At 35.0% G+C, this 19311-nt stretch overlaps 1 protein-coding gene across 1 annotated transcript in view; it reads left to right on the top strand.

Moving 5' to 3' along the window:
* BBS9 (Bardet-Biedl syndrome 9) overlaps nt 1-19311 on the top strand; it is a gene marked incomplete at both ends in the record, with an annotated part of 87466 nt that overhangs the window by 11571 nt on the left and 56584 nt on the right. Inside the window, 4 exons of the mRNA XM_008944213.1 lie at nt 2784-2924; nt 5098-5193; nt 9814-9986; nt 12057-12209. Of these exons, the coding sequence (XP_008942461.1) occupies nt 2784-2924; nt 5098-5193; nt 9814-9986; nt 12057-12209 (563 nt within the window). The remainder of the gene's footprint in view (nt 1-2783; nt 2925-5097; nt 5194-9813; nt 9987-12056; nt 12210-19311) is intronic.

The following is a 19311-nucleotide window of genomic DNA, read 5'->3' as shown; positions in this document are numbered from 1 at the left end:
AAAAAAGTAGATAACTGTGTTAATGGTTCCCTTCTTTTTCTGGTTTCTGGATATTTCAGGGGTCCTTGAGGTACCATACAGGAAATGAATGCTTGAACCATCTCAATAAAATGCTCTTGGCAACAATAGCTATCACCATATGGCAGATCTCTGCTATACAAAGTAATTTAAACGTTATTAAAAAACAGGATAAATGTGTAAATAAACTATACAAAAATAAATATAATTTGAAAGGGTAACATTCTAAAAATGAAGATTTGGGTTTTGAGAAATTTCTACTCAAGAAGAAAAGGTGATGCTGAAGAGAATATTGTGGAGCACAGTAAACTTGGTAGCATTATCTGGGAAAAGATTTATTTGGGTTACTGTGGGGTGCACTGGACTAGTTAAAATCAGGGTTATCGATATCAGAGATTAAATTCTCTGAGTATTTAACATTCTAAATTAAAGATCTGAGCTTTAATGCTTTTTATCATGTATGTCAATGTTATGTTTCAAGTATAATTAAGATGAATGCATGAGTAATTTACAAGTGAAATTATAATGACAATACAGGTAACTTTTATTACTTTTGTCAGGTAAGTGCATGATATGCCTTTAAGTTGCAGCAATTTATGAGATAATGTTATAAAATTTGTTTCATATTAGAAGAGAATCTTTTTTTCTCCCCTCTTTTTTTTTTTTTTTTATTACAGTGTTAAAATTGTATATCATGCAATGTATCACAACTCTAGATCAAGTGGGATGTAATACAAGACAACACCAAAGGATTGAGGGAGTTCTGGCTCCCATGCTTTGCTACTGTTTTGTGTTTCTTTACAACCATTTAAAATTAGGAAATATTCTGAAAGCACTTCCCAGCAAGAGTTTTACACTGCAGTGATAAATTTTGTTAGAGCTCTTTGGTTAGATTTTCTTCTACATAGTTACTTTGGAATTCTCAACCATAAATCTCCCCAGGTCCCTCCCAAAGCCAGATACTTTTTGATTTAGTTATGGATTCACATTTTTCTGAAATACTGAAAAATTGTTTATGATGAGGAAGACTGAGCAGACTATCTAGGAGAAGCTAGTTTGAAAGAAGAAAAAACATCTTTTTTTTAAATATAAGAAACATTTCAAAATCTTTTTGGCTAACTTTGTCACCTTTTTTTTTTTCCTGTTGATAAGTCTCCATATTTAAGTTCAACAGTAAGATGTTTGTGTTATATTCTCATCAAGAAAATGTTTTAATTTTCCCACAAATGATAAGGACCCAGTTGGGTGAATCATTCTGAAAGGTCGTGGATTTATTGTCAAGTTTTTTTTTTTTCAGGAACTTTCCTTGGAACCCAAGGATACCCTAGTTTTGAGGACCTGTCTTATGTTTTCTGATTGTTTTTCAGTGATTTTTTTTTTTTTTCAAGCTACAGCAGAATAGTTATGTGGAGGCATTATCAGTCAGCCAAAAGAGCTAATGAATTGACAATCAGAGGGATAAAGCTGAGCCTTCTAGTGACATTTTCTCCCTGAGAGGAGTCTTAGTAATATTTTTTTCACTGCAAGATGACCATGAAGCATCAATCAAATAACAGTCATCCAAACAATCCTTTTTGCTAACAGTTAAATGGTTGAGCTTTATTTTTACAGTAACCTGCTAAGCTTACAAGATTGATAACCTCTGTGTAGCTGTCACTTCCATGACTTTTTTGTCTCCATGTAATCCATGACAGCAACTTTATTCTATAAGGATGTACTTTGTTAAATTCTGCTGAGGTGACTGTATGGGTTAATGTTTGAGTTGTATTGGGGTACTTTGGAGAGAATGAGTAATTGTTGCTATAAGTTTAATACTAATTTCAATAAGATGATTATTGGTACCTATAGTGATATCTGTACCCAAGCAAAGCAAGGTTTCCCTGTTAGCTGCTTCATCCAAAAAATCTTCCTGAAAGAAAAGCATAATCTGGCTTCCCCAAAAGAGCAAGAATTCCATATTCATAGCAACTAGCACATTTACCTTTAAAGTAGAACATTCTGAGCAATTATTCTGCCAATGATTGTAAACAGTATTTCCTTTTGAGTAAATTTTTGACACATTCCAAAGAACGTGTTTTCTAAATGTTAGTGTTAAACCCACCTTTTCTCTAGCACCATTCTGATAAAATTGAATGTGATATGAAGTCCCAATACCAAAGGCATTAGCCAGTGTGTTCTACATTTCTATTTTGTTATGATGCACTGAGTTGAAAGATAGAATTTAATATACCTTTGGGTAATCTTTATTGCATTTTTTTTTTCTAAGCCACAGATGTCTGACAGATGATATGAAGGTTGCATAGATATTATTTGACAATATGAAAAAAGAATGAATGTGTTCTTAGAATTTCACTTGTGATATTCCTGATGAAAAGGTACACACTTCAGGTTTGTTGCAAGGATCAGGAGCAATCACAGCTGTGGTACAAGTTAAAGTACAGTTGTTTGTCTAGAGCATTAAATAAGATGTTAATGCTGATTGCATATTAATTGGTATAGAGTACAGAGATGCAGTGGATTGGGAAAATACCTCTTGCTTTCCCATTCAGTTGAATATGTCCACATGAAAAGATAATTAAATTTATTCAAATTTAAAGGTATTTTTGGTGGAAAGAGTAACAAATTGAGACTTGTACATGATTCTTGTTTTAATGTATTCCTTAATCACAGTGAAAATAGTGTTACACCTCTTTGAGGACAGCAATGTGAGGTACTTTGTATTCAAAATCTGGATATGGGGGATGACCTGTGTTCTTTCATTTTAGGAATACCAAAGGTTGCCCAATGTACCTTCAGGCTGCCGCTGCGCTTGATTTGCTTTCCAGCTCAGCCTTCCAAAGCAGCAAACCACAAGCTAACTATTGATACCAATAAACCTCCCATCAGTTTTCTCAGCATTTTTCCAGGTAGGTTTTTAAATAAGTCTACAATAGGAAATGTGTTAGGAACTCCAACGGGAATTGCTTGTGTGTGTGAAGTAATAATGCAGTTAACAAAGCTAATGTTAGAATGTTTAGAAAGTGTTTTCTGAAATAAATGATAGCATAAAATTAAAAACTAATCCACCTGGGCTAGTAGATCTATCTGGTAAAACTGCAGATTTCTGTACACAGTGGGCATGATATAGATCTAATTTTTTTGTCCAGAAAACCATTTGATATTGTATTGGTGGTGTTCTAATGGGGAAAACATGAGCATTCATTTAAAAAAAGGGTAAGTGGGGCAAAGCAAAAGTGGCAAGTGTTGCATGTAAGGGGTACAGTTGCTCTGGAAGAATACCTGGCATTCTTGATGTAGCAGTCTGGAGCTGATCTTATTTAATAGTTTGATTAGCCTTTTTCGACCAAAAAGAAGACTTATTTAATGTATTACTATATTTAGTGATACTGTCTGATGTGCAAACCTGAGATACATTTTATATTGAGAATTTTAAAATAGTATGAAGGAGAAATGAGGTGCAATTTAGGACTGGAAAAAGAAGAATGAAATTGAGTGCTCTGTAATGTTATGAAAATAATTTCTGCTGTAATTATGTGCTCATAATATGGCAGAGATAGAGGAGATGGAAGTTGCCACAGGAATACTCTGTGGTACAATCTGATACAATCATAAGCAAACAAATAAGAGCTGAGGATGCATTAGACAAAATGTTTCCATGCAGGAAACTAGTATCATGTTACTGTGCGCTGGCACACTTGAGTGCTGGCTGCTGATATTAAATACAGTAATTCAAACTGAAAAGTGTAGAAAAAGATTATTAACATTATCTAGGGATTTGAAGAGTAGAATTAAAAGGAAGCGACTCATTTAGCTTAGTAACACACAGGCAAAAAAAGAGAACATAGTTGCTTTTAGTACATAGTTTATGATTGTATCATGGATCTAGATCTTCATATTAGCACAAGAAGAAATGAATAAACAGGGCTTATAAAATGATTGTGAATAAGTCCAGTCTGGCAGTGATTAAGTTTCTGAACTTCAGAGGACTGAGGTTCTGGAACAGTTTTCTGAGAGCTGTGTGGGCCAGCAACTTTAATATGATATTTTTAAGGTGGACCTGTGTCTCTCTTTGAAAAACATCAATAGTACATTTGTCTGGGAGAAGTGAAATAGGCATGGTTGGAGTTTTTGGTAGCATGATTTGCTAAAGTTTCGATGGTATATAAACTTTTCTCTCAAATGGGTGTCCTCTGTAATACTTGAAACAGAGAAACTTTTTCAGAAATCTACATTTTTGAGTTTTAATCATAGGCTTCTTTTATGGCTAAGCAATAATCTTTTCAAAATAGAGCACTATAATTTATTTTTAACCTAGGGATGCGTTGTTGGCAATAGAACACAAAGCATAGGCCTAATGTACTCCAGAGAAGGTGTTAAAATCTGCTAATTTCTGTTTATCCCATTTTAGAAAAAAAACAATGCTGTTTTTGATGTCATCTATAAAGGAACTTTAGATTCTTGGTGTACTCAAAAATTTTATCTTCTACTCCCTGACTTGCCTTATTTTTAAGGGAAGGTTGGGAGGAGAGGTGACATGGAGTAATTTTAAAAATATGGTACTCTAACATTGAGGCTTTTAACCCAGTATAATCCCCTACATGGAATGAAAAAAAAAAATGGAGCATGCACAGAATTTGCAGGGTAGTTGGTTGTAGCAAGGTAGGTATTTGTTGTGCTCTGTGCTGAAAGCTGAAAAGACAGCGTGCTAAAACACTTTCATGATAGATTTTGCATAAGTATCTGAATGAAAGGTGACTTTGCATCTGGTAAATGGTCTTTGGGCTGTACACTGATCATGGTTCTCTTTAGATGATACAGGCTGAGCCTCTCAGAAATCTACCTGTTGTTTCCAGGCTGGGCAATGAAAACATTGTGTGGCTCAGCTTCCACCTGTGATTGAAGGGAAGGTGTATGGGGCTACTACAGATGTTCTTGACTTTGAGACCTAAGAAGGGGAGCAGTCTCATTTGGATTGTCTTTCCTAAATTGCTCCTGCAGAGGTTGACATAGTCCTGGCTATGGCTTTGACATAAGTTGAATACCAGTGTCAAATTATTGCTGTATTTAACTTTCTTGCAGACTTTGTTGATCCATCTGAGGATGACCAGGCAAATGCTCTGGGATTTCAGTTTTTAACTGGTTCAAAAGCCACTCTTCTTGCTTCAAAAACATCACGTAAGTGCTGTCAGTATGAATGTCAAAGAGGCCAGATCTTCAGTTAATGTGTACAAAATGAGAATGTGCATCATACACAGAAGGATAATCACTGTGAGAACTAACACAAGAATTTCAGTGTTAACTGACCATTTCTGATCACCTCTCAAGTATCTGATTGTTATGAGGGATGACCCAAAATTTTCTGACACAACTAAATGTATTCAAATTATAGTACAGTACAATGACAATTCCCTAAAGAAATTGGATTTTCTTCAAGTTTTTAGCAGTGTTTTTATTAATTAATTAATACAGTCATTATCATAATGGAAAAAAATATCTTTTCCTCAAAAGTATTTCAACACTTGTTTGGAATTAGTCTTCTAGTGGAGTTTTGGAAAGGATTTTAAAAGCAGGTTTCTATCTCTCCACTGATTTTCATTAATCCTTTAATTAAGCATCAGAGTGTACTTACTTGCTTCTCTACATATAAGTAAATGCTTGTCTCTGTCTTTAAATGCCTATCTTTAAGTATAGGATTATGGATCCAATGTACTTCTTAATATGTTTGCAGAATGTGTGAGCATGCAGGTAGATAGTCTGTTACCTGGTCCAGTGTCTCTTGTGCAGGGCACTTTGTGGATTAAGCCATCATGTTCCAATCACCTGTGGGTCTGGACTCTAAAAAAATATTAGTTCTTTTAGAAAGTCCAGTTTTGCAAACTTTGTGGTCTTGTCTTGTACAAGTATTCAACTTACCAAACTCTTTTTTGGCATGAACAGTGGAACCAAATCAGTTCAGTTGTGTTTGGAATTTTCCATGCCAGCAGCGAACAAAGTCTTCATTTAATACATCAGACTAGCAAGCTGAAAAGCTAGAAGACCTATTGTGCATTGCAGAGAGTTCCAATGGGACACTCTGTGAATACTTTATGACAACTGCTTTGAGTGAGAAATCAGAATCTACTTTGTTGATGTGAAATTCTTTTGACACAGAAATAACCTGCCTCACTGATTTCAAAAAATCAGTATCCATGATGAGTTATATAAATATTGGTGGCGTCAGCTGTGAGCTGTGAGATATTTAATACCTTTTCTAATGTAATCAAATGTGTTAGAAGCCATCTGGAGAGTAACTTTCACTGAACCAAAAATGACTTTACATTTTGAAGGTTCACATCCATGAGTATTGGTTTCTGTGTGCATTATTTGCCTGCTCGTTTATCATTAGTTTGATTTTATATTTGTTTAAATAGTAGACCTTAAACAGTTCTAAGTAGACACACAATGATATATTTTAAAAACTGAGGAATTTAAAGGATTTATAAATAACTTTGTTCTGGATTACAATTCTTTCATTTGGACTTTGTTTTGCATAGTTGCTGAGTCTGATGCTATGTCAGGGACAAATTTGTGTCTATATGATAAATGTATTTTAGTTTCTAGTGAGGCTGTAACTTCTAATTCCCCCACCCCAAACCCTTAAACTTTTCCTCCCAGGTTTGTTTATTCACTAGCTAGGAATGGTGCGTGCAGTCTTACTGTAAACTTTCCCACACTGCTTTACTTCTGAAGTTCACTTGACAAAGGAGATTCAGAATATCTGTTTCTCTTAGTGTGACTACTCATTTCTTGTCTGGGAATCCTTACTTTAGAAAACAAGTGAGTTGTGTGATGTCACCTTCTGTGGTAGCAGTCTGTTTCCAGCATCCCCTGAATGTGTAGGATTGGGCTGGTTACTGAATTTCTAATGGGGGATTTGCTTATTTGAAATGTTACCCAAGTAAAGCTTACTTTAAAAAAATATTGTAAAAGGTCTGAATTCAAGTATATTTCAGAATATTTTTGTGAACAGAGACTATCCATAATACAAAAGCATTGTTTGGTAGAATTTTATGATACTAAATTGATCGTGCTTGAGTGGAAGATCTTCTGTGGAATTAATGAATACAGATAAAATGATGTGTTTGGGAGATCTTTATGCTGCTATGTAATTTAAGACTAAGATTATACTTTGTAAAAGTGCTTAGGCAACATTATAATTGTGGAAATGTTCTTCAAAAAGAAAAATTTATGTGTAGATAAGTAGTGACTAGAAGTAAAGGTGTTTCAGAGAAGTAAAAAGGTTCATTGGGACTGATCAGTGCTTATTTCTGGTTTTCCATGAAAGAAGTAAATCTTCAACAATGGAAGAGGACATCTTTTTCCATATCCCCTATCAAACAGACCTTAAGACCTGATTGGGAAGGACTGCATGTAGGCATGAAATTCTCCAGGTTCAGTGGCTTTCACTGCTGAAGCTGCAAACAGGAATGACATCTGTGTTCACATTTGGTTTTAATTGCATTAGCTAATCCACTTTAAACTGTGTAGTAGTTGAAGATGTTACTTCAGCCTGTCAAGAGGACTGCAGCAAAGAAGCCCAGCCTGAAGTTCATTTTGGCAGTTAATACATAGTAAAAAGAATCTTGCCTCATGCAAATAAAGGTTTTAAGCTTTTTTTTTTTCCTGGAATTTTTAAAAGCCATCACTTAAAGTGTAAAGAAAACTCAGCTGGGTTTTTTTTCCTGCTGGTGCAGGCTTCCTAGCTTTGAGACAAACTGAATCCTCTAGACTTCCTTCAGATAACACACTATCAGGACAACCATTCTTAATGCAGGTTGTGCTAGCTGAATAACCTGTTGTTGTGTTAAAAGCTTTTGTAACCTATTGGTGCTCCTCAGTTTCCTGCTTTTCTGTTTGAGAATTTTCTGAAAATAGATTGTTTTCTGTAATAAAGCTTATTTTAACCAAAAAAACCTAACAGGAGTGGTTATTAAAGCACAGGATGAGCAGAGGCACAATTATTTCTTAACGGTTGTCATTGTATTTCTGTTTAAATTATGTGTGTAGAAAAACTAAAGATTATTAGTTTCATAGAGCTTCTAAATCTAATTTGGTTTTTTTGAGAGCTGGGAGATCATGTAAAGCAAAAGAATGCAGTGCTCTCTACTCTGGCCGTGGTAAAATTAGATTGTGTTTGTATTGACCAACAAACAATGTATGGAAACTAAATAGGCATTTTGGAGGAAATTAGTTTTATCCATTTAAAACCATTAATGTATTAGATATGTCAATTATAAATGGAATGACTGTTGATTTGGCCTGAAAACATCTGAGCTAATTTCCCTCAAGGAAAAATCACTTAAGGCAAAGCACGATGATACATCCAGCTAAGTCCAGCCATTACATTGTGAGTGTTTAAAAAATGGATATTAGGTTGAATGTTATCTTTAGCAGATGGGGTTCTTTTCTTTAACAGGCATGTTTTTAAATAAAACTTGCTTCTTTCCTGTTACTCTGTAAACAGGATTTGTCATTCTCTATTCCGTGAAATACGTAACCTGGGAATGATGCCAGTGGTTATGTCAAACAATCTTGAATTACTAATGTTGAGAAAATTTTAAATAACTACATTCAAGTTCTGAAGAATTCTGGTGAATTTGATTTACTGGGAACCTTGTTAACAAGGGGGAAAAAAAGAACTATTTTGTGTCAAACTCCAGCAATGCTTTTTTCCTCAGAGGTGCATTTTTATCTACCCTTTTGGTTGAGGCATTGGTAGATGACTAATGAAAAGAAACAAGGAACTGTTGTTTGAAGGTGTTTATCTGAATTTTTTTTTTAAAAAAATTAAAATGGTGCTACGATTTTCCACAATGTTTTCCTCTCAACATGAAGTTCATTATGGTTTCTTGGAAGCTGAAGAGGAGAGGATTATAAACTTGGGGACTAGAAACAGCAGAAATAAAATCTCATCCTATTAGTTGGATCATTAGAAATTCACTAAAATGTGATAAGTTTAATGAATTTGCCGGTGTAGATAATAAGGGCTAACAGTATTTATTTTTTCACTTCAGTTTATATTAACACTGATTTCTACACGAAGCCAGTTTTACAAAGCCATGATGTGTAGATGGATAGAAGTCACCTTCTAGTAATATTAGCTGTATCTAGTGTAAAGCACAGCACTATCAAAAGTGAATATTGCTGTCTATGACCAACTAGAGTAATACTTTCCTTGCTAGAAGATAACCTAGGAAGTGGAGATGTAATAAATTATATTGAGTGTATTATCCAAGAACTCAATAACCATTTCCAAAAGACATTTAAGATTTAGGTTGGCTCATCACCACTCTTACCAGATGCTTAGGATGCTGTGCATGGTCCAAAGTGAATTCAGCCTGATTCTTATTCCAACCCTCAGAAAAGCACACTAAAGTTGTGTTATGGCAGAGAACTGCAGACAGCCTGTTGTTACAACTCAATATCATCTAATAATTCTCTGGTTTCCTTAGGGTAATTCTTCATAGCTTTTTGTTCTTCATAAACAGGCCTGTAGTCCTGAAGCAATATGTGCATTTTATGCTACAAAATTGCCTGTTAAAGTCAGGATAAATGAGAGAATATTTAGGACTGACAGCACTAAAATTTAAGTATTTCTTTAACACTACTAAATGTGTATCTCACACAAAAATCTTATATAGGTTTTGGATACAGTTAGCAAGTTAAATTTCTCTGTTATCTAAAGTATGTTGTATAGTGAATGCATGTGGCTAAAATGTGTATTTATTAGTCCTGTATTCATTCTTGTGTTCAAAGAACGATATAGGATCCAGAGTGATCAGCTAGAAGACCTTTGGCTGGTAACAAAAGAGCTCACACTTCGGCTCGAAGAACACTTCAAGAAGCAAAACTGCAAAGATTTTGCCTGTACCTTTTCTGGTTCAATTCCCCTGCATGAATACTTCGAACTAATAGATCGACATTTTGAGGTATGTTACATAATGTGTGAATTGTTCATGATTTGCTAGTTTAAAAACTGCAACTGTGATTAGTTTGATTGTAACTATAGCTGTCACAGGCATTTGGCTTTCACAGGAAATAGAAAATTGCATATAAGACAGTGCTGGAAAAAATGTCATAATGCTACTGTGAAGTCTGCAACCAATACAAGTCATGGTGCTTCTGCTTGTTGCCTGTACAGAAGCCATGAGTTCTCCATTCATTAATGTCATGTTAATTATGAAATTGCTTCTAAAATATGTCCTTAGTTTTAGCCTGCTTTTCTCATCTGTAATAATGAAGCCATGACCTTTTTTTTTTTTTCTGAATCATCCTGGTAATGATATAAAAAGTCCTTTAAGATTTCAAAGAACCAGGCTGCCCTTTTAGAAGTAGCATTGGAGGCTCAAGGAAGTTCATCAGACCAGGTATAAAATAAATGTAATTACTTTTTCCTCTTTGGGGATTTTTCGTTGTCATCTGCATGACCAATAGTTCAGCTAGCTTGTAGAAATAGCTAAAAATAATTTACATGCACACATACCCCTGCACCCACCCCCCCATATCCAATTAAAAAAAGAACAGCTATTTGGAAATGCCCATTAAAACATGTAATGGGCAAAACCAATAATGTATGTAGAAGTGAGAAATACTCTTGGATATTTTATGCTGGCAAATTTTCTGAGAGATGGAGCCGTCACCACGTGAAAAAATGGATATTGTAGTTGGGATTCTCTGGGATTTTTTTAAGAATTCAGTCTAGATCCAGGTCTGTCAAGCTCATGAGTGTTTATTCTGTTAGTCTTTGTACTAATTTGATATTCAAAGAGGTTGATTGGTTTATTTGTTTTTTTTTTAGTGACTGGTATTGTAAAAATACCTTAAACATAGGCTTCATTGGATTGTACCACAAGCATAAATACATTGAAGTTTGAAATATAGGGGTGAATGCTGGAATGCTAATTTAAGACTTAATTATGTTGCAGGTGGCTATTTTGAAGTTTCTGAAATTTTACAATAATTATCTGGTTTAAAAATTATCAAATGATCTAGCGAGGGGATCCTAATGCTCCCACCCCTGTTAGTTTCAAAACACTTTCTTGACAAGCCTTTGAGAATATTGAGATGTCCCTTTTTTACCTTTTTTACTACTTCTAGAAAAGGTGCCTAGTGTTTCTTTTTATGTTGGCTTCCCTGAACTCGCTTTCATAATCATGTACAGAGAGAATGCTACGTTTGCTTATTTTTAAATAGAATCTGTTTTCTAAATTTAGGAATAAAACCCCTTTGTTCATTTGGGAGCACTTTAAAATGGATGCATGTCATGAGGCTTGCATCTGGAAAGCTGTGTCTTAATGTTTCTTCTGATAACTTCTACTAGTTGCAGTGTCAGTTGTGCAGAGGTCCCAGTTTTTTGAAAGACTCACTTTTTGACTTGGTGTTTTTTGTTAGAGGCATGCACTGGAAAATGGGAAGGTGATTAAAAGATAAAATATGAATTCTTATTATAGGGACGTTTGATTTACGATGTTGTGCAAAGTTTTGCAAACCATTCAAGAGGGTTTGTTGTTATAGCTGATCAGTATGCATAAAAGGAAAAAAGGATTTCACTTCAGACAAAGACAAATGTTCAAACAGTGCAGAATTCAATACTTGTAATCTTTCTTAAGAGTATAACCATTTCCTTTCACTGCAATGAATATCAAGTCCAATACGCTGTCTGTGTGTGTCATGAATAGCACCCCAAACTAAGAAGCAGCCTTGGGATCCTGGTGGTGAAATTTCCCTTGTGTTATTACTCTTATTGATGAGATATTTATGCATTTCACAGGTCCCTGTGGTTGTTAAATTAGTTTTGATTTCAGTGGCAAATAATTCTTGAAAATATGGATAAGCTTCACAAGGAGTGTAAAATGAAAACTGGTATCAATGACGTTATCAAATTTGACTAGTACTCACTCTCCCAAAAATTTTACTACCGTTCTCCCATTTCTTTTGGAATGTGCATACAGAATGTATATGACCTATAACCTAAATTCTTGAAAACCTTGATATTGCAGCTCCGTTTGAATGCTGAGAAGTTCCAGGAGCTGTTGTCTGAAAGGGCTGTGCAGTTCCGAGCCATCGAGCGGCGGTTGCTGACACGATTCAAAGACAAAACTCCTGCTCCTCTTCAACATCTGGACACCTTGCTGGAGGGAACATTCAGAGAGGTCAGTACAGTTTGATTATGAGCCTAACCTTTCTTTATGTTGTTGGTAAAACTTAGCTTAAAGCACATAAGCTATGCTTTCCTGGTTACATTTACCATCCAAGAGACCAGGAAGCAGTAATTTGTTTAACCTAATATTCCCTGTAACTTTCCAGATGATTTGCAATAGTTTTATTTAATCTGCGACCACAAAATCTTTACTCCTGGGTCACACCAGCTTGACAGCACATCATTCTTTTCTAACTGATGTTGATAGTGTAAATATTTTATAGTTCATGTGAAAATATTTTATAGTTCATAGCTTGTGTAAATATTTTATGGTACACTGTAAACTGGTGGAATGGTTTGGCTGGTGTAACATTCACAACAAAATTGTCTGAGGCTGACCATGGCCTTCCTTATGGGGATTTTATGTTCTAATCATTTCAGAATGTGATAGCTGCAGAGGAAAAACATTTAAAAAAAAATCCATTCCTAAACCATCCCCACACTCGAAGTACACAAGGAATAAAATAATTTTTCTTCCTTTTCCTGCCTTAGCCCTGCACTGCTTTAGAATAACCCTTGTTTTGTGATGTCCCCCCTTTGCTAAGAAGTTACTTTGTGTGTTTTGTGTTTTTCTGTTGGAGGATCTGATTTTACTTTCTAAAATGTTGTGTTAGAGAAGCTGACCCACAGTTAAATTCCTTGCTGGAAAAAAAACCTTTATCTTTATGCATGGTTGTGTATCACAGCAACTGAAAAACAAAGGTGTTAAGAAAAAAATATTCTTCCTTACTTGTTTGCCCTAAGAAAACATTTCTCTAAATTGGAGAAAACTGTCTTTCCATACATGATTTTACATAAATCAGATTTGCCTTTATTTCAGTCTCCACTGAGAATAAGTTAACTCTCAGATGGTTTAAGTTTGAAAGTGGGGGGTTTCTGGTTACTTTAGAAAGTACTAGGTGGTGTTATGATAGATAGGTGATTCTTTAATGCTTTGAAATGGCAGTACTGAATAAGCCCTAAAGATAAACACAAGTGAGTCACTGGAGTCTGCTTTTGCTGTGCAGAACTGTTGCTTTTAAACTATAAAGCAAGTGGGATGTGCCTGACAGTTTTCTTCTGCAACTGAATTAAAAGATGAGTTCTGAGAACGTGACAAAAATCAGGCAGTTGAAGCAGGTGCATGTTACAGAATCCTGTTTTAATCATAAAATCATAGGATGGGTTTGGATTGGAAGGGACCTTAAAGATAATTTAGTATTAACACCCCTGCCATGGGTGGCAGAGGGACACCTAATGGGTGTGGAACACCTCCTACTAGACCAGGTTGCTCAGAGCCCCTGTCCAGCCAGGTCTGGAACACACCCAGTGAGAGAACATCCACAACTTCCCTGGGCAACCTGTTTCAGTGTCTTGTCACCCTCATAGTTCTTCAAACCACAATTAGGTGGGTGCTTTTCCTAACAATTACTGTTGTAAGGTTTTAAAAATTAGATTTAGTGCAGTCAAAAGGACAATGAAGAACAAGATTTCTGTCCAGAGAACAAATGCTTACATTTCTCTACATTTGTTAGAACTTTGTTTTAGGCAAGTTCACATTTTTCTTGGTAGATTTTCTTTGTTGTTTTTTTTTCCTTTTGTTAGTGTGAATCCCCTTACAACAAAGAAATGATATTGTTAGTACAAAAAAAAAAAGAGGCAGTAAGATAATAATTACCATAGAGACCTCATTGCTACGTACGTTGTTTTGAAAGTGAGAGCTGTGGTAGAATTCAATATTGTCTCTTTGTATGTGAGTGAAATGAAATTGCTCACTGATGCATTTCCTATATTAGAAAAGACCTTATTTTCTTAAATTCAGAATAATCTTCTGTCTTTATTTGAACAACTATATCCAATGCAAATAGTTGAAGTATTCAAAATATGGTACATGTGTTTTCAGTAAAGGAATAATGAGGCTGGATAAATATGAACAGTATAAAGCCTTACTCCAAAAGTTCTTTTAAGTGTGCAGCCTTTCTGACATGGGAAGGAATATGATTGTATTTTTGAGAATGTTGCTTTTCAGAATTGTTCAAACAAGCTGTCTCTATTTTTCCTGTTGGAAAGTTGTCTGTTTTGAGCTCCATGGTTGTGTTTAGTAGTTTTCCTACTGTGGTATATGTTCGATGAAGGATGATCCATATTTCTCAGACTCTTAGAGTGGAATGACTCTTTTTTGCTTTTGTGGAATTTGGATTGAACTCTGAACTCATACTATGTGGTGTAAAAGTTTTAGTTTTAATATAATTTTAGAATTATATTAAAAAGAGTTTTAGTTTATGTAAAATATATATAAATCCTACAATAAAATACTGTTAGAAAATGAATTTATTTTTATTCTCTTACCATTGTCTGAGAATCTCATTTCCTCCCTTGTGTTAAATGTTTTTTTATGAGAAAAGCAAAATTTGCATTGTACACCATTTGTGTTTTTCACCAAGGTAATTGTTATGTACAAAGAAACGTTTTATTACATTTTACAGTGGGTTTTGCAGTTAGAAGGGAAATATTTGTTTTGGTTTTATGGTGTATGCCAAGCCTTTTCATCTAGAACAGGGAAGAGTTTCTAGTTAGTATGAGTGTATGATTTTGGTATTCTTTATAACCCAGACTCTCCAGGACTTGGGCTATATATGAATTACTTTCTTAATAGAATAGCTATTACTGTTGTAGGATTTATTTTTTTTTTTATATTGAACCTATAAGGGGATACCCTCTCCAAATTCACAGGGATATAAATGTGCCTCTTATTGCTTCCTTATTTCCTTGCATCAGAACATTTGTGCAGCAGATACATAACCTTTGTGAGGACATCCCTTTAAGCATAAAGCAAATACTGGTGAATATTCAACTCGTGTAGTTTCATTGCCTAGATTGATACAAACCTACTTTAAACTTGCTCTTTGCCCACCTGCAAATTATGAACTGCTGATCTGATTTGAATTTTACAGATGAAGTAGATTGTAAATGTTTATTTTCAGATTTTCAGCTACAGGTAAAAGTTGTGTTTGTTATGTGTAAGTAGATGGACAATGTGTGTCAAACTTATAAACACCAAACAAGAAAAAATCAATCAAGCTGCATTTGATTCTCTAATAATAAAGCATTTCTGTTTATGAACTAAATTTTTCTATTAATCCTTGTACATTACCAACAAGGCAGGATGTATTTAATGCCACAATAAAACTACTAATGGGTTTATTATAAGGAAACTTTAGCCTTACTTTTCATCTTCCCAGTAATGGAGAAGTGTGTAAGTAGGCATCAGTGTGTGCAATGATTAAAAAGCATGATTTTGGTTGTATAGTCTTGTTTAATCTTCTAGATTTTGTCTTTCTGAATTAATATTATAGGTCTAAATAGATTTGAGTGAGTGTTAAGAACAGTTAATAAATAGTGACATCAGGTGTTCCATTTTGGAAGGAAAAGAAAAGCTGTTATGTGTAGTAGCCTTATGTACTAGAAAAAGGAAATGCCATTCTTAGGATGTTTTGAAGTCATTTGTAGGAAGGTGCTATGAGAACAATGAAAAAATCATTTTGCAACAGGTGCTGTTTGCATGCCAATGAATTAATTTCTGCTTAAAAAAAAAATCACTGCAATTGGACATGCTGCTAGCTCTTGTTCTAAAAAAGGAGTTCAGTTAGATAAATTTAAAAGCAATTGAACAGCAGTGGAGATGGCATAGGTGTTTTGTAAAGTACTTCATATGTGAAATAAGATTGCAGCAAATTTTACAGTAGCTGTTGTAAACAGCATGTACTTTGAATAATGCTCACCTGCTAGTGATGTGTTATTGCTTGAAAGTGCAATTTAATGATCTTTAATCTCTATGAAGTGTTTTCTGTCACATTAAAAAAAAATGAAATTATACTTTGGCAGTAGCTGCAGGTGCTTTGCATGGAATTATAATTGTCATGCATTGACTCCTAACATACATTATTTGGGTTTTCAAGTACAAGCTGGAATTAGCAAGTGTCATAAAAATCAGGTGGTTCAATTTCTTATTTCAACCCACATGGGTTTTTATCCTAGTGAATCTGAGCAACACTGGCTGTACCTAGTTGTGAGCTGCATTTAACCCTGTAACCATGTGTAGAAGACTATTGCAGTTAGATTCCTTTAGGAAAGGAAGAGGAGGGATAAATTTGAAACTTGGGGTGGAGTTCTCCCAGGGCACTAACTCTTACTTAACCAACTTTAAGCAGTTGAAGCATGAATGTGAGACAAGATTGAACAGTTCAAGTTTACAAAAAAAAAAAGGAATGACAAAGCAGTCACTTCTGCATTGCATCATACTGCAACAAAAGGTAGCAAAATTAATACAGTCATGAAGCAGATTTTTCCTATATCCCCACATTCCATCACATAGTAGACATAGCTCCCTTCTTAATCTTTGAGTGAAAAAAGTCTGACATAAATGACAGGCTGCATAATTTTAGACATCTAGGCTTAATAACTACATAATCTACAATAGTGGGTCTTGATTTTTGTTTGGTCGTATATTTTAGTTTTTCCTTAAGGTAGTTTGAGAGCATCTTGTCATCAGTAAGTGGAAATAACCCACTTTTCTAAACAGAACTGCTAGAACTAGTTGATGCTGCAGGTTTATTCCCTTTGTTTTATCCTGTTTCAGCTATTTTGTCATGGTCATCTTACTTGTGTTATTACTGAATAACCTGTCTCACAGAAATACTTGACTAAGCTGCAGTCAAGTGGATTTTGGCATAAGTTCCAGATCTTGCTCTGTTAAACAACTAGAAGTTGTCCCATTCATTCTGCTGTCTTTAGTATATGGTTTGTATTTATCTTGGCTGGTCTTGGTCTTGCATCTTATGAGTTCTGCATATGAATTGCAGCATGAAGAGATTGACATGCATAGGAACTTCTCCTTAAAAACTCTGCTTGAAACAAGGGGAGAAGCATTCAAATAGTCTTCCAGATTTCAAGAGGTACTCATAGGTTGCTGTTCAAAGGGAAAAGGAACTAACAAAATTCCTAGTGATTTTAAATGTAACTTCACCTCTTTATTGTTCAGCATTCCTATATTGTTTCTCATTTATCTTTGTTCTTGGGTTTTTATCTTTGTTTATGGATAATATTTCTTACAACTGGTTTGATCCTTTTGGATCATATCTTCAATACCATATTATTTTCAGTGATACTGAGTAGGTGTATTACATGATATCTAGTCTTGAAAGCTGACATTTAAATAATCAAATCTAAAACTAACTTTGTACCCTTCTTTTTATCAAAAAAAGAAGAAATTAGATAAACACCTGATTAAAGCATGTAGGATCTGACTTGCAGCTTTGTTTAAATTTACTCTAAAATACACACACAAAAAGAACCTTCAATTCATGTTGGAGTGTTAGCTAAATGTTGTTTTAGAAAAGCCTCCAAAAAGAGAAAGCTATGATACAATAAACTTTCAAAGTTAGAAGTATGGAGAAAAAGCAAATCTTTTGTATCCCTGAACATAATTTAGGAGGCCATGGGAAGTGCACTAAATATTTATGTTGCTTGAGGTTTCAACAGAATGTGTAATTAATCTGAATTTTGGAGAGGACTTAAAGGAACTGAGAATCCCTCTGAGCACATCTTAGCAAGACAGTTGTGGGGAATTTTCACCCTAGTGCTGCTAGCATGTGTATTATGTCTCATTCTGGTTTCAGATGAGGAGGAGCATTTAAAACCTTGTCAAGCATACTTAAAATACTGTGTGCCAGCTCTTGTCCATTTGATAGGATTTGACACTATTAGGTGGAATTAGTTTTGGGTGTCAGTCATCATCATGGTTGAGATAACTAGTGCATTCTGAATTGTATCTTCTGAGTCATGATTTTCTTTGAAATTTTGGCACTTGAGATAAAACCAATAGTCAGTTTCGAAATATCTAGATGTAAGCATGTTTTGTCTTTCTTGTCCAATACTTTTGATCAGTTTAAGAACAGATACTTAGCTGATTTAAACCATCATTATTCCAGAGAGCTTGATTTATAAGACATGATGCTTATAATGTTTAAGGGTTTGCCTTTATGCCTGGGGATATTATCACGTGTTCCACACCAGCTAGATGTGAATGTGATGGCATCTGGAAGCTTTGCTCCTATGTCAAAGTTAAACAAAAATCATACTAATGCACCTTCATAGCACTGCACTGATACAGTTATGTGGCTTCCAGTTGGAGCTGGTGTGAGACAGCTCTGTGACTGCACCCTTCTCTTGCAGATCTGTCCTAGCCATTTGCTGTGCTGTTGGGTGCTGTGACAAGCAGAATTGCAGGTGCTCTGTCTTTCAGAGTCTGGATGTGTGCTCTAAGTTTGATCTTCTGTCTGGTGTCTCTTGCTCAGTTACCTGGAGTGCAGTTAACTCAAACTGGTGACAGCTCTTTCAGCTTTGTCCAGTTCCTGATACTAAATTTCCCCACTACTGATGTGTATTTGACATTCAGAGTAAATGATTAAATTCTGTGAAGGAATATTTAAATGTGCATGTGCGCATGTGTTTTGTCAGCACAAAAAATAGAGCTGTGTGGAAAACAGAGCCACCCTAATTGGAAGGTTCTAACTTATTTAGGAGATTTGGATGTTGTCACTGTCTTTTGAAAGGAAGCACAATCTCCCCTCTTTGTCTGTGTTTTGTTTCCTGTTTTTCAGTGCTCTCAGAATAAGATTCTCCCAGCTATCAAATGACACTCTCCCATTTGAGTTTTTGCTCTGTTATTTCTGGGACTTGTTTGCAGACTCACATCATTGAACTGACTTCCCTGTAGTCATTTTTTTTTTTTTTATTTTTTTGGTTTAGGGAACTGGAAATGCTCCAAGTTAGTAATCAGTGGTGGTTTCAGGCTGTTAGATGAAGTAATTTCTTTTGATATTTCAGCACAGATGAAAAGCATATCAAAGGCAAATTCTTTTGCCTTCCTTAGTTGTAGGCAATTTATAGGCAGCAGTACCAAAGGATTTATGTTTGTGTACATGCATAGCTACTTGTACATACATACATACACAGAATTCATCATACTTTCATTTTAGGCTTTGGCATTGTTCCTGAATGTCTTTTTAGAACTC

The sequence above is a fragment of the Merops nubicus genome, unplaced genomic scaffold (assembly GCF_000691845.1).
Source record: "Merops nubicus isolate BGI_N331 unplaced genomic scaffold, ASM69184v1 scaffold3567, whole genome shotgun sequence".
In the NCBI taxonomy this organism is placed as follows: domain Eukaryota; kingdom Metazoa; phylum Chordata; class Aves; order Coraciiformes; family Meropidae; genus Merops; species Merops nubicus.
Note: the sequence above shows the minus strand (reverse complement) of the source record. Positions and strands in the feature narration are given on the sequence as shown.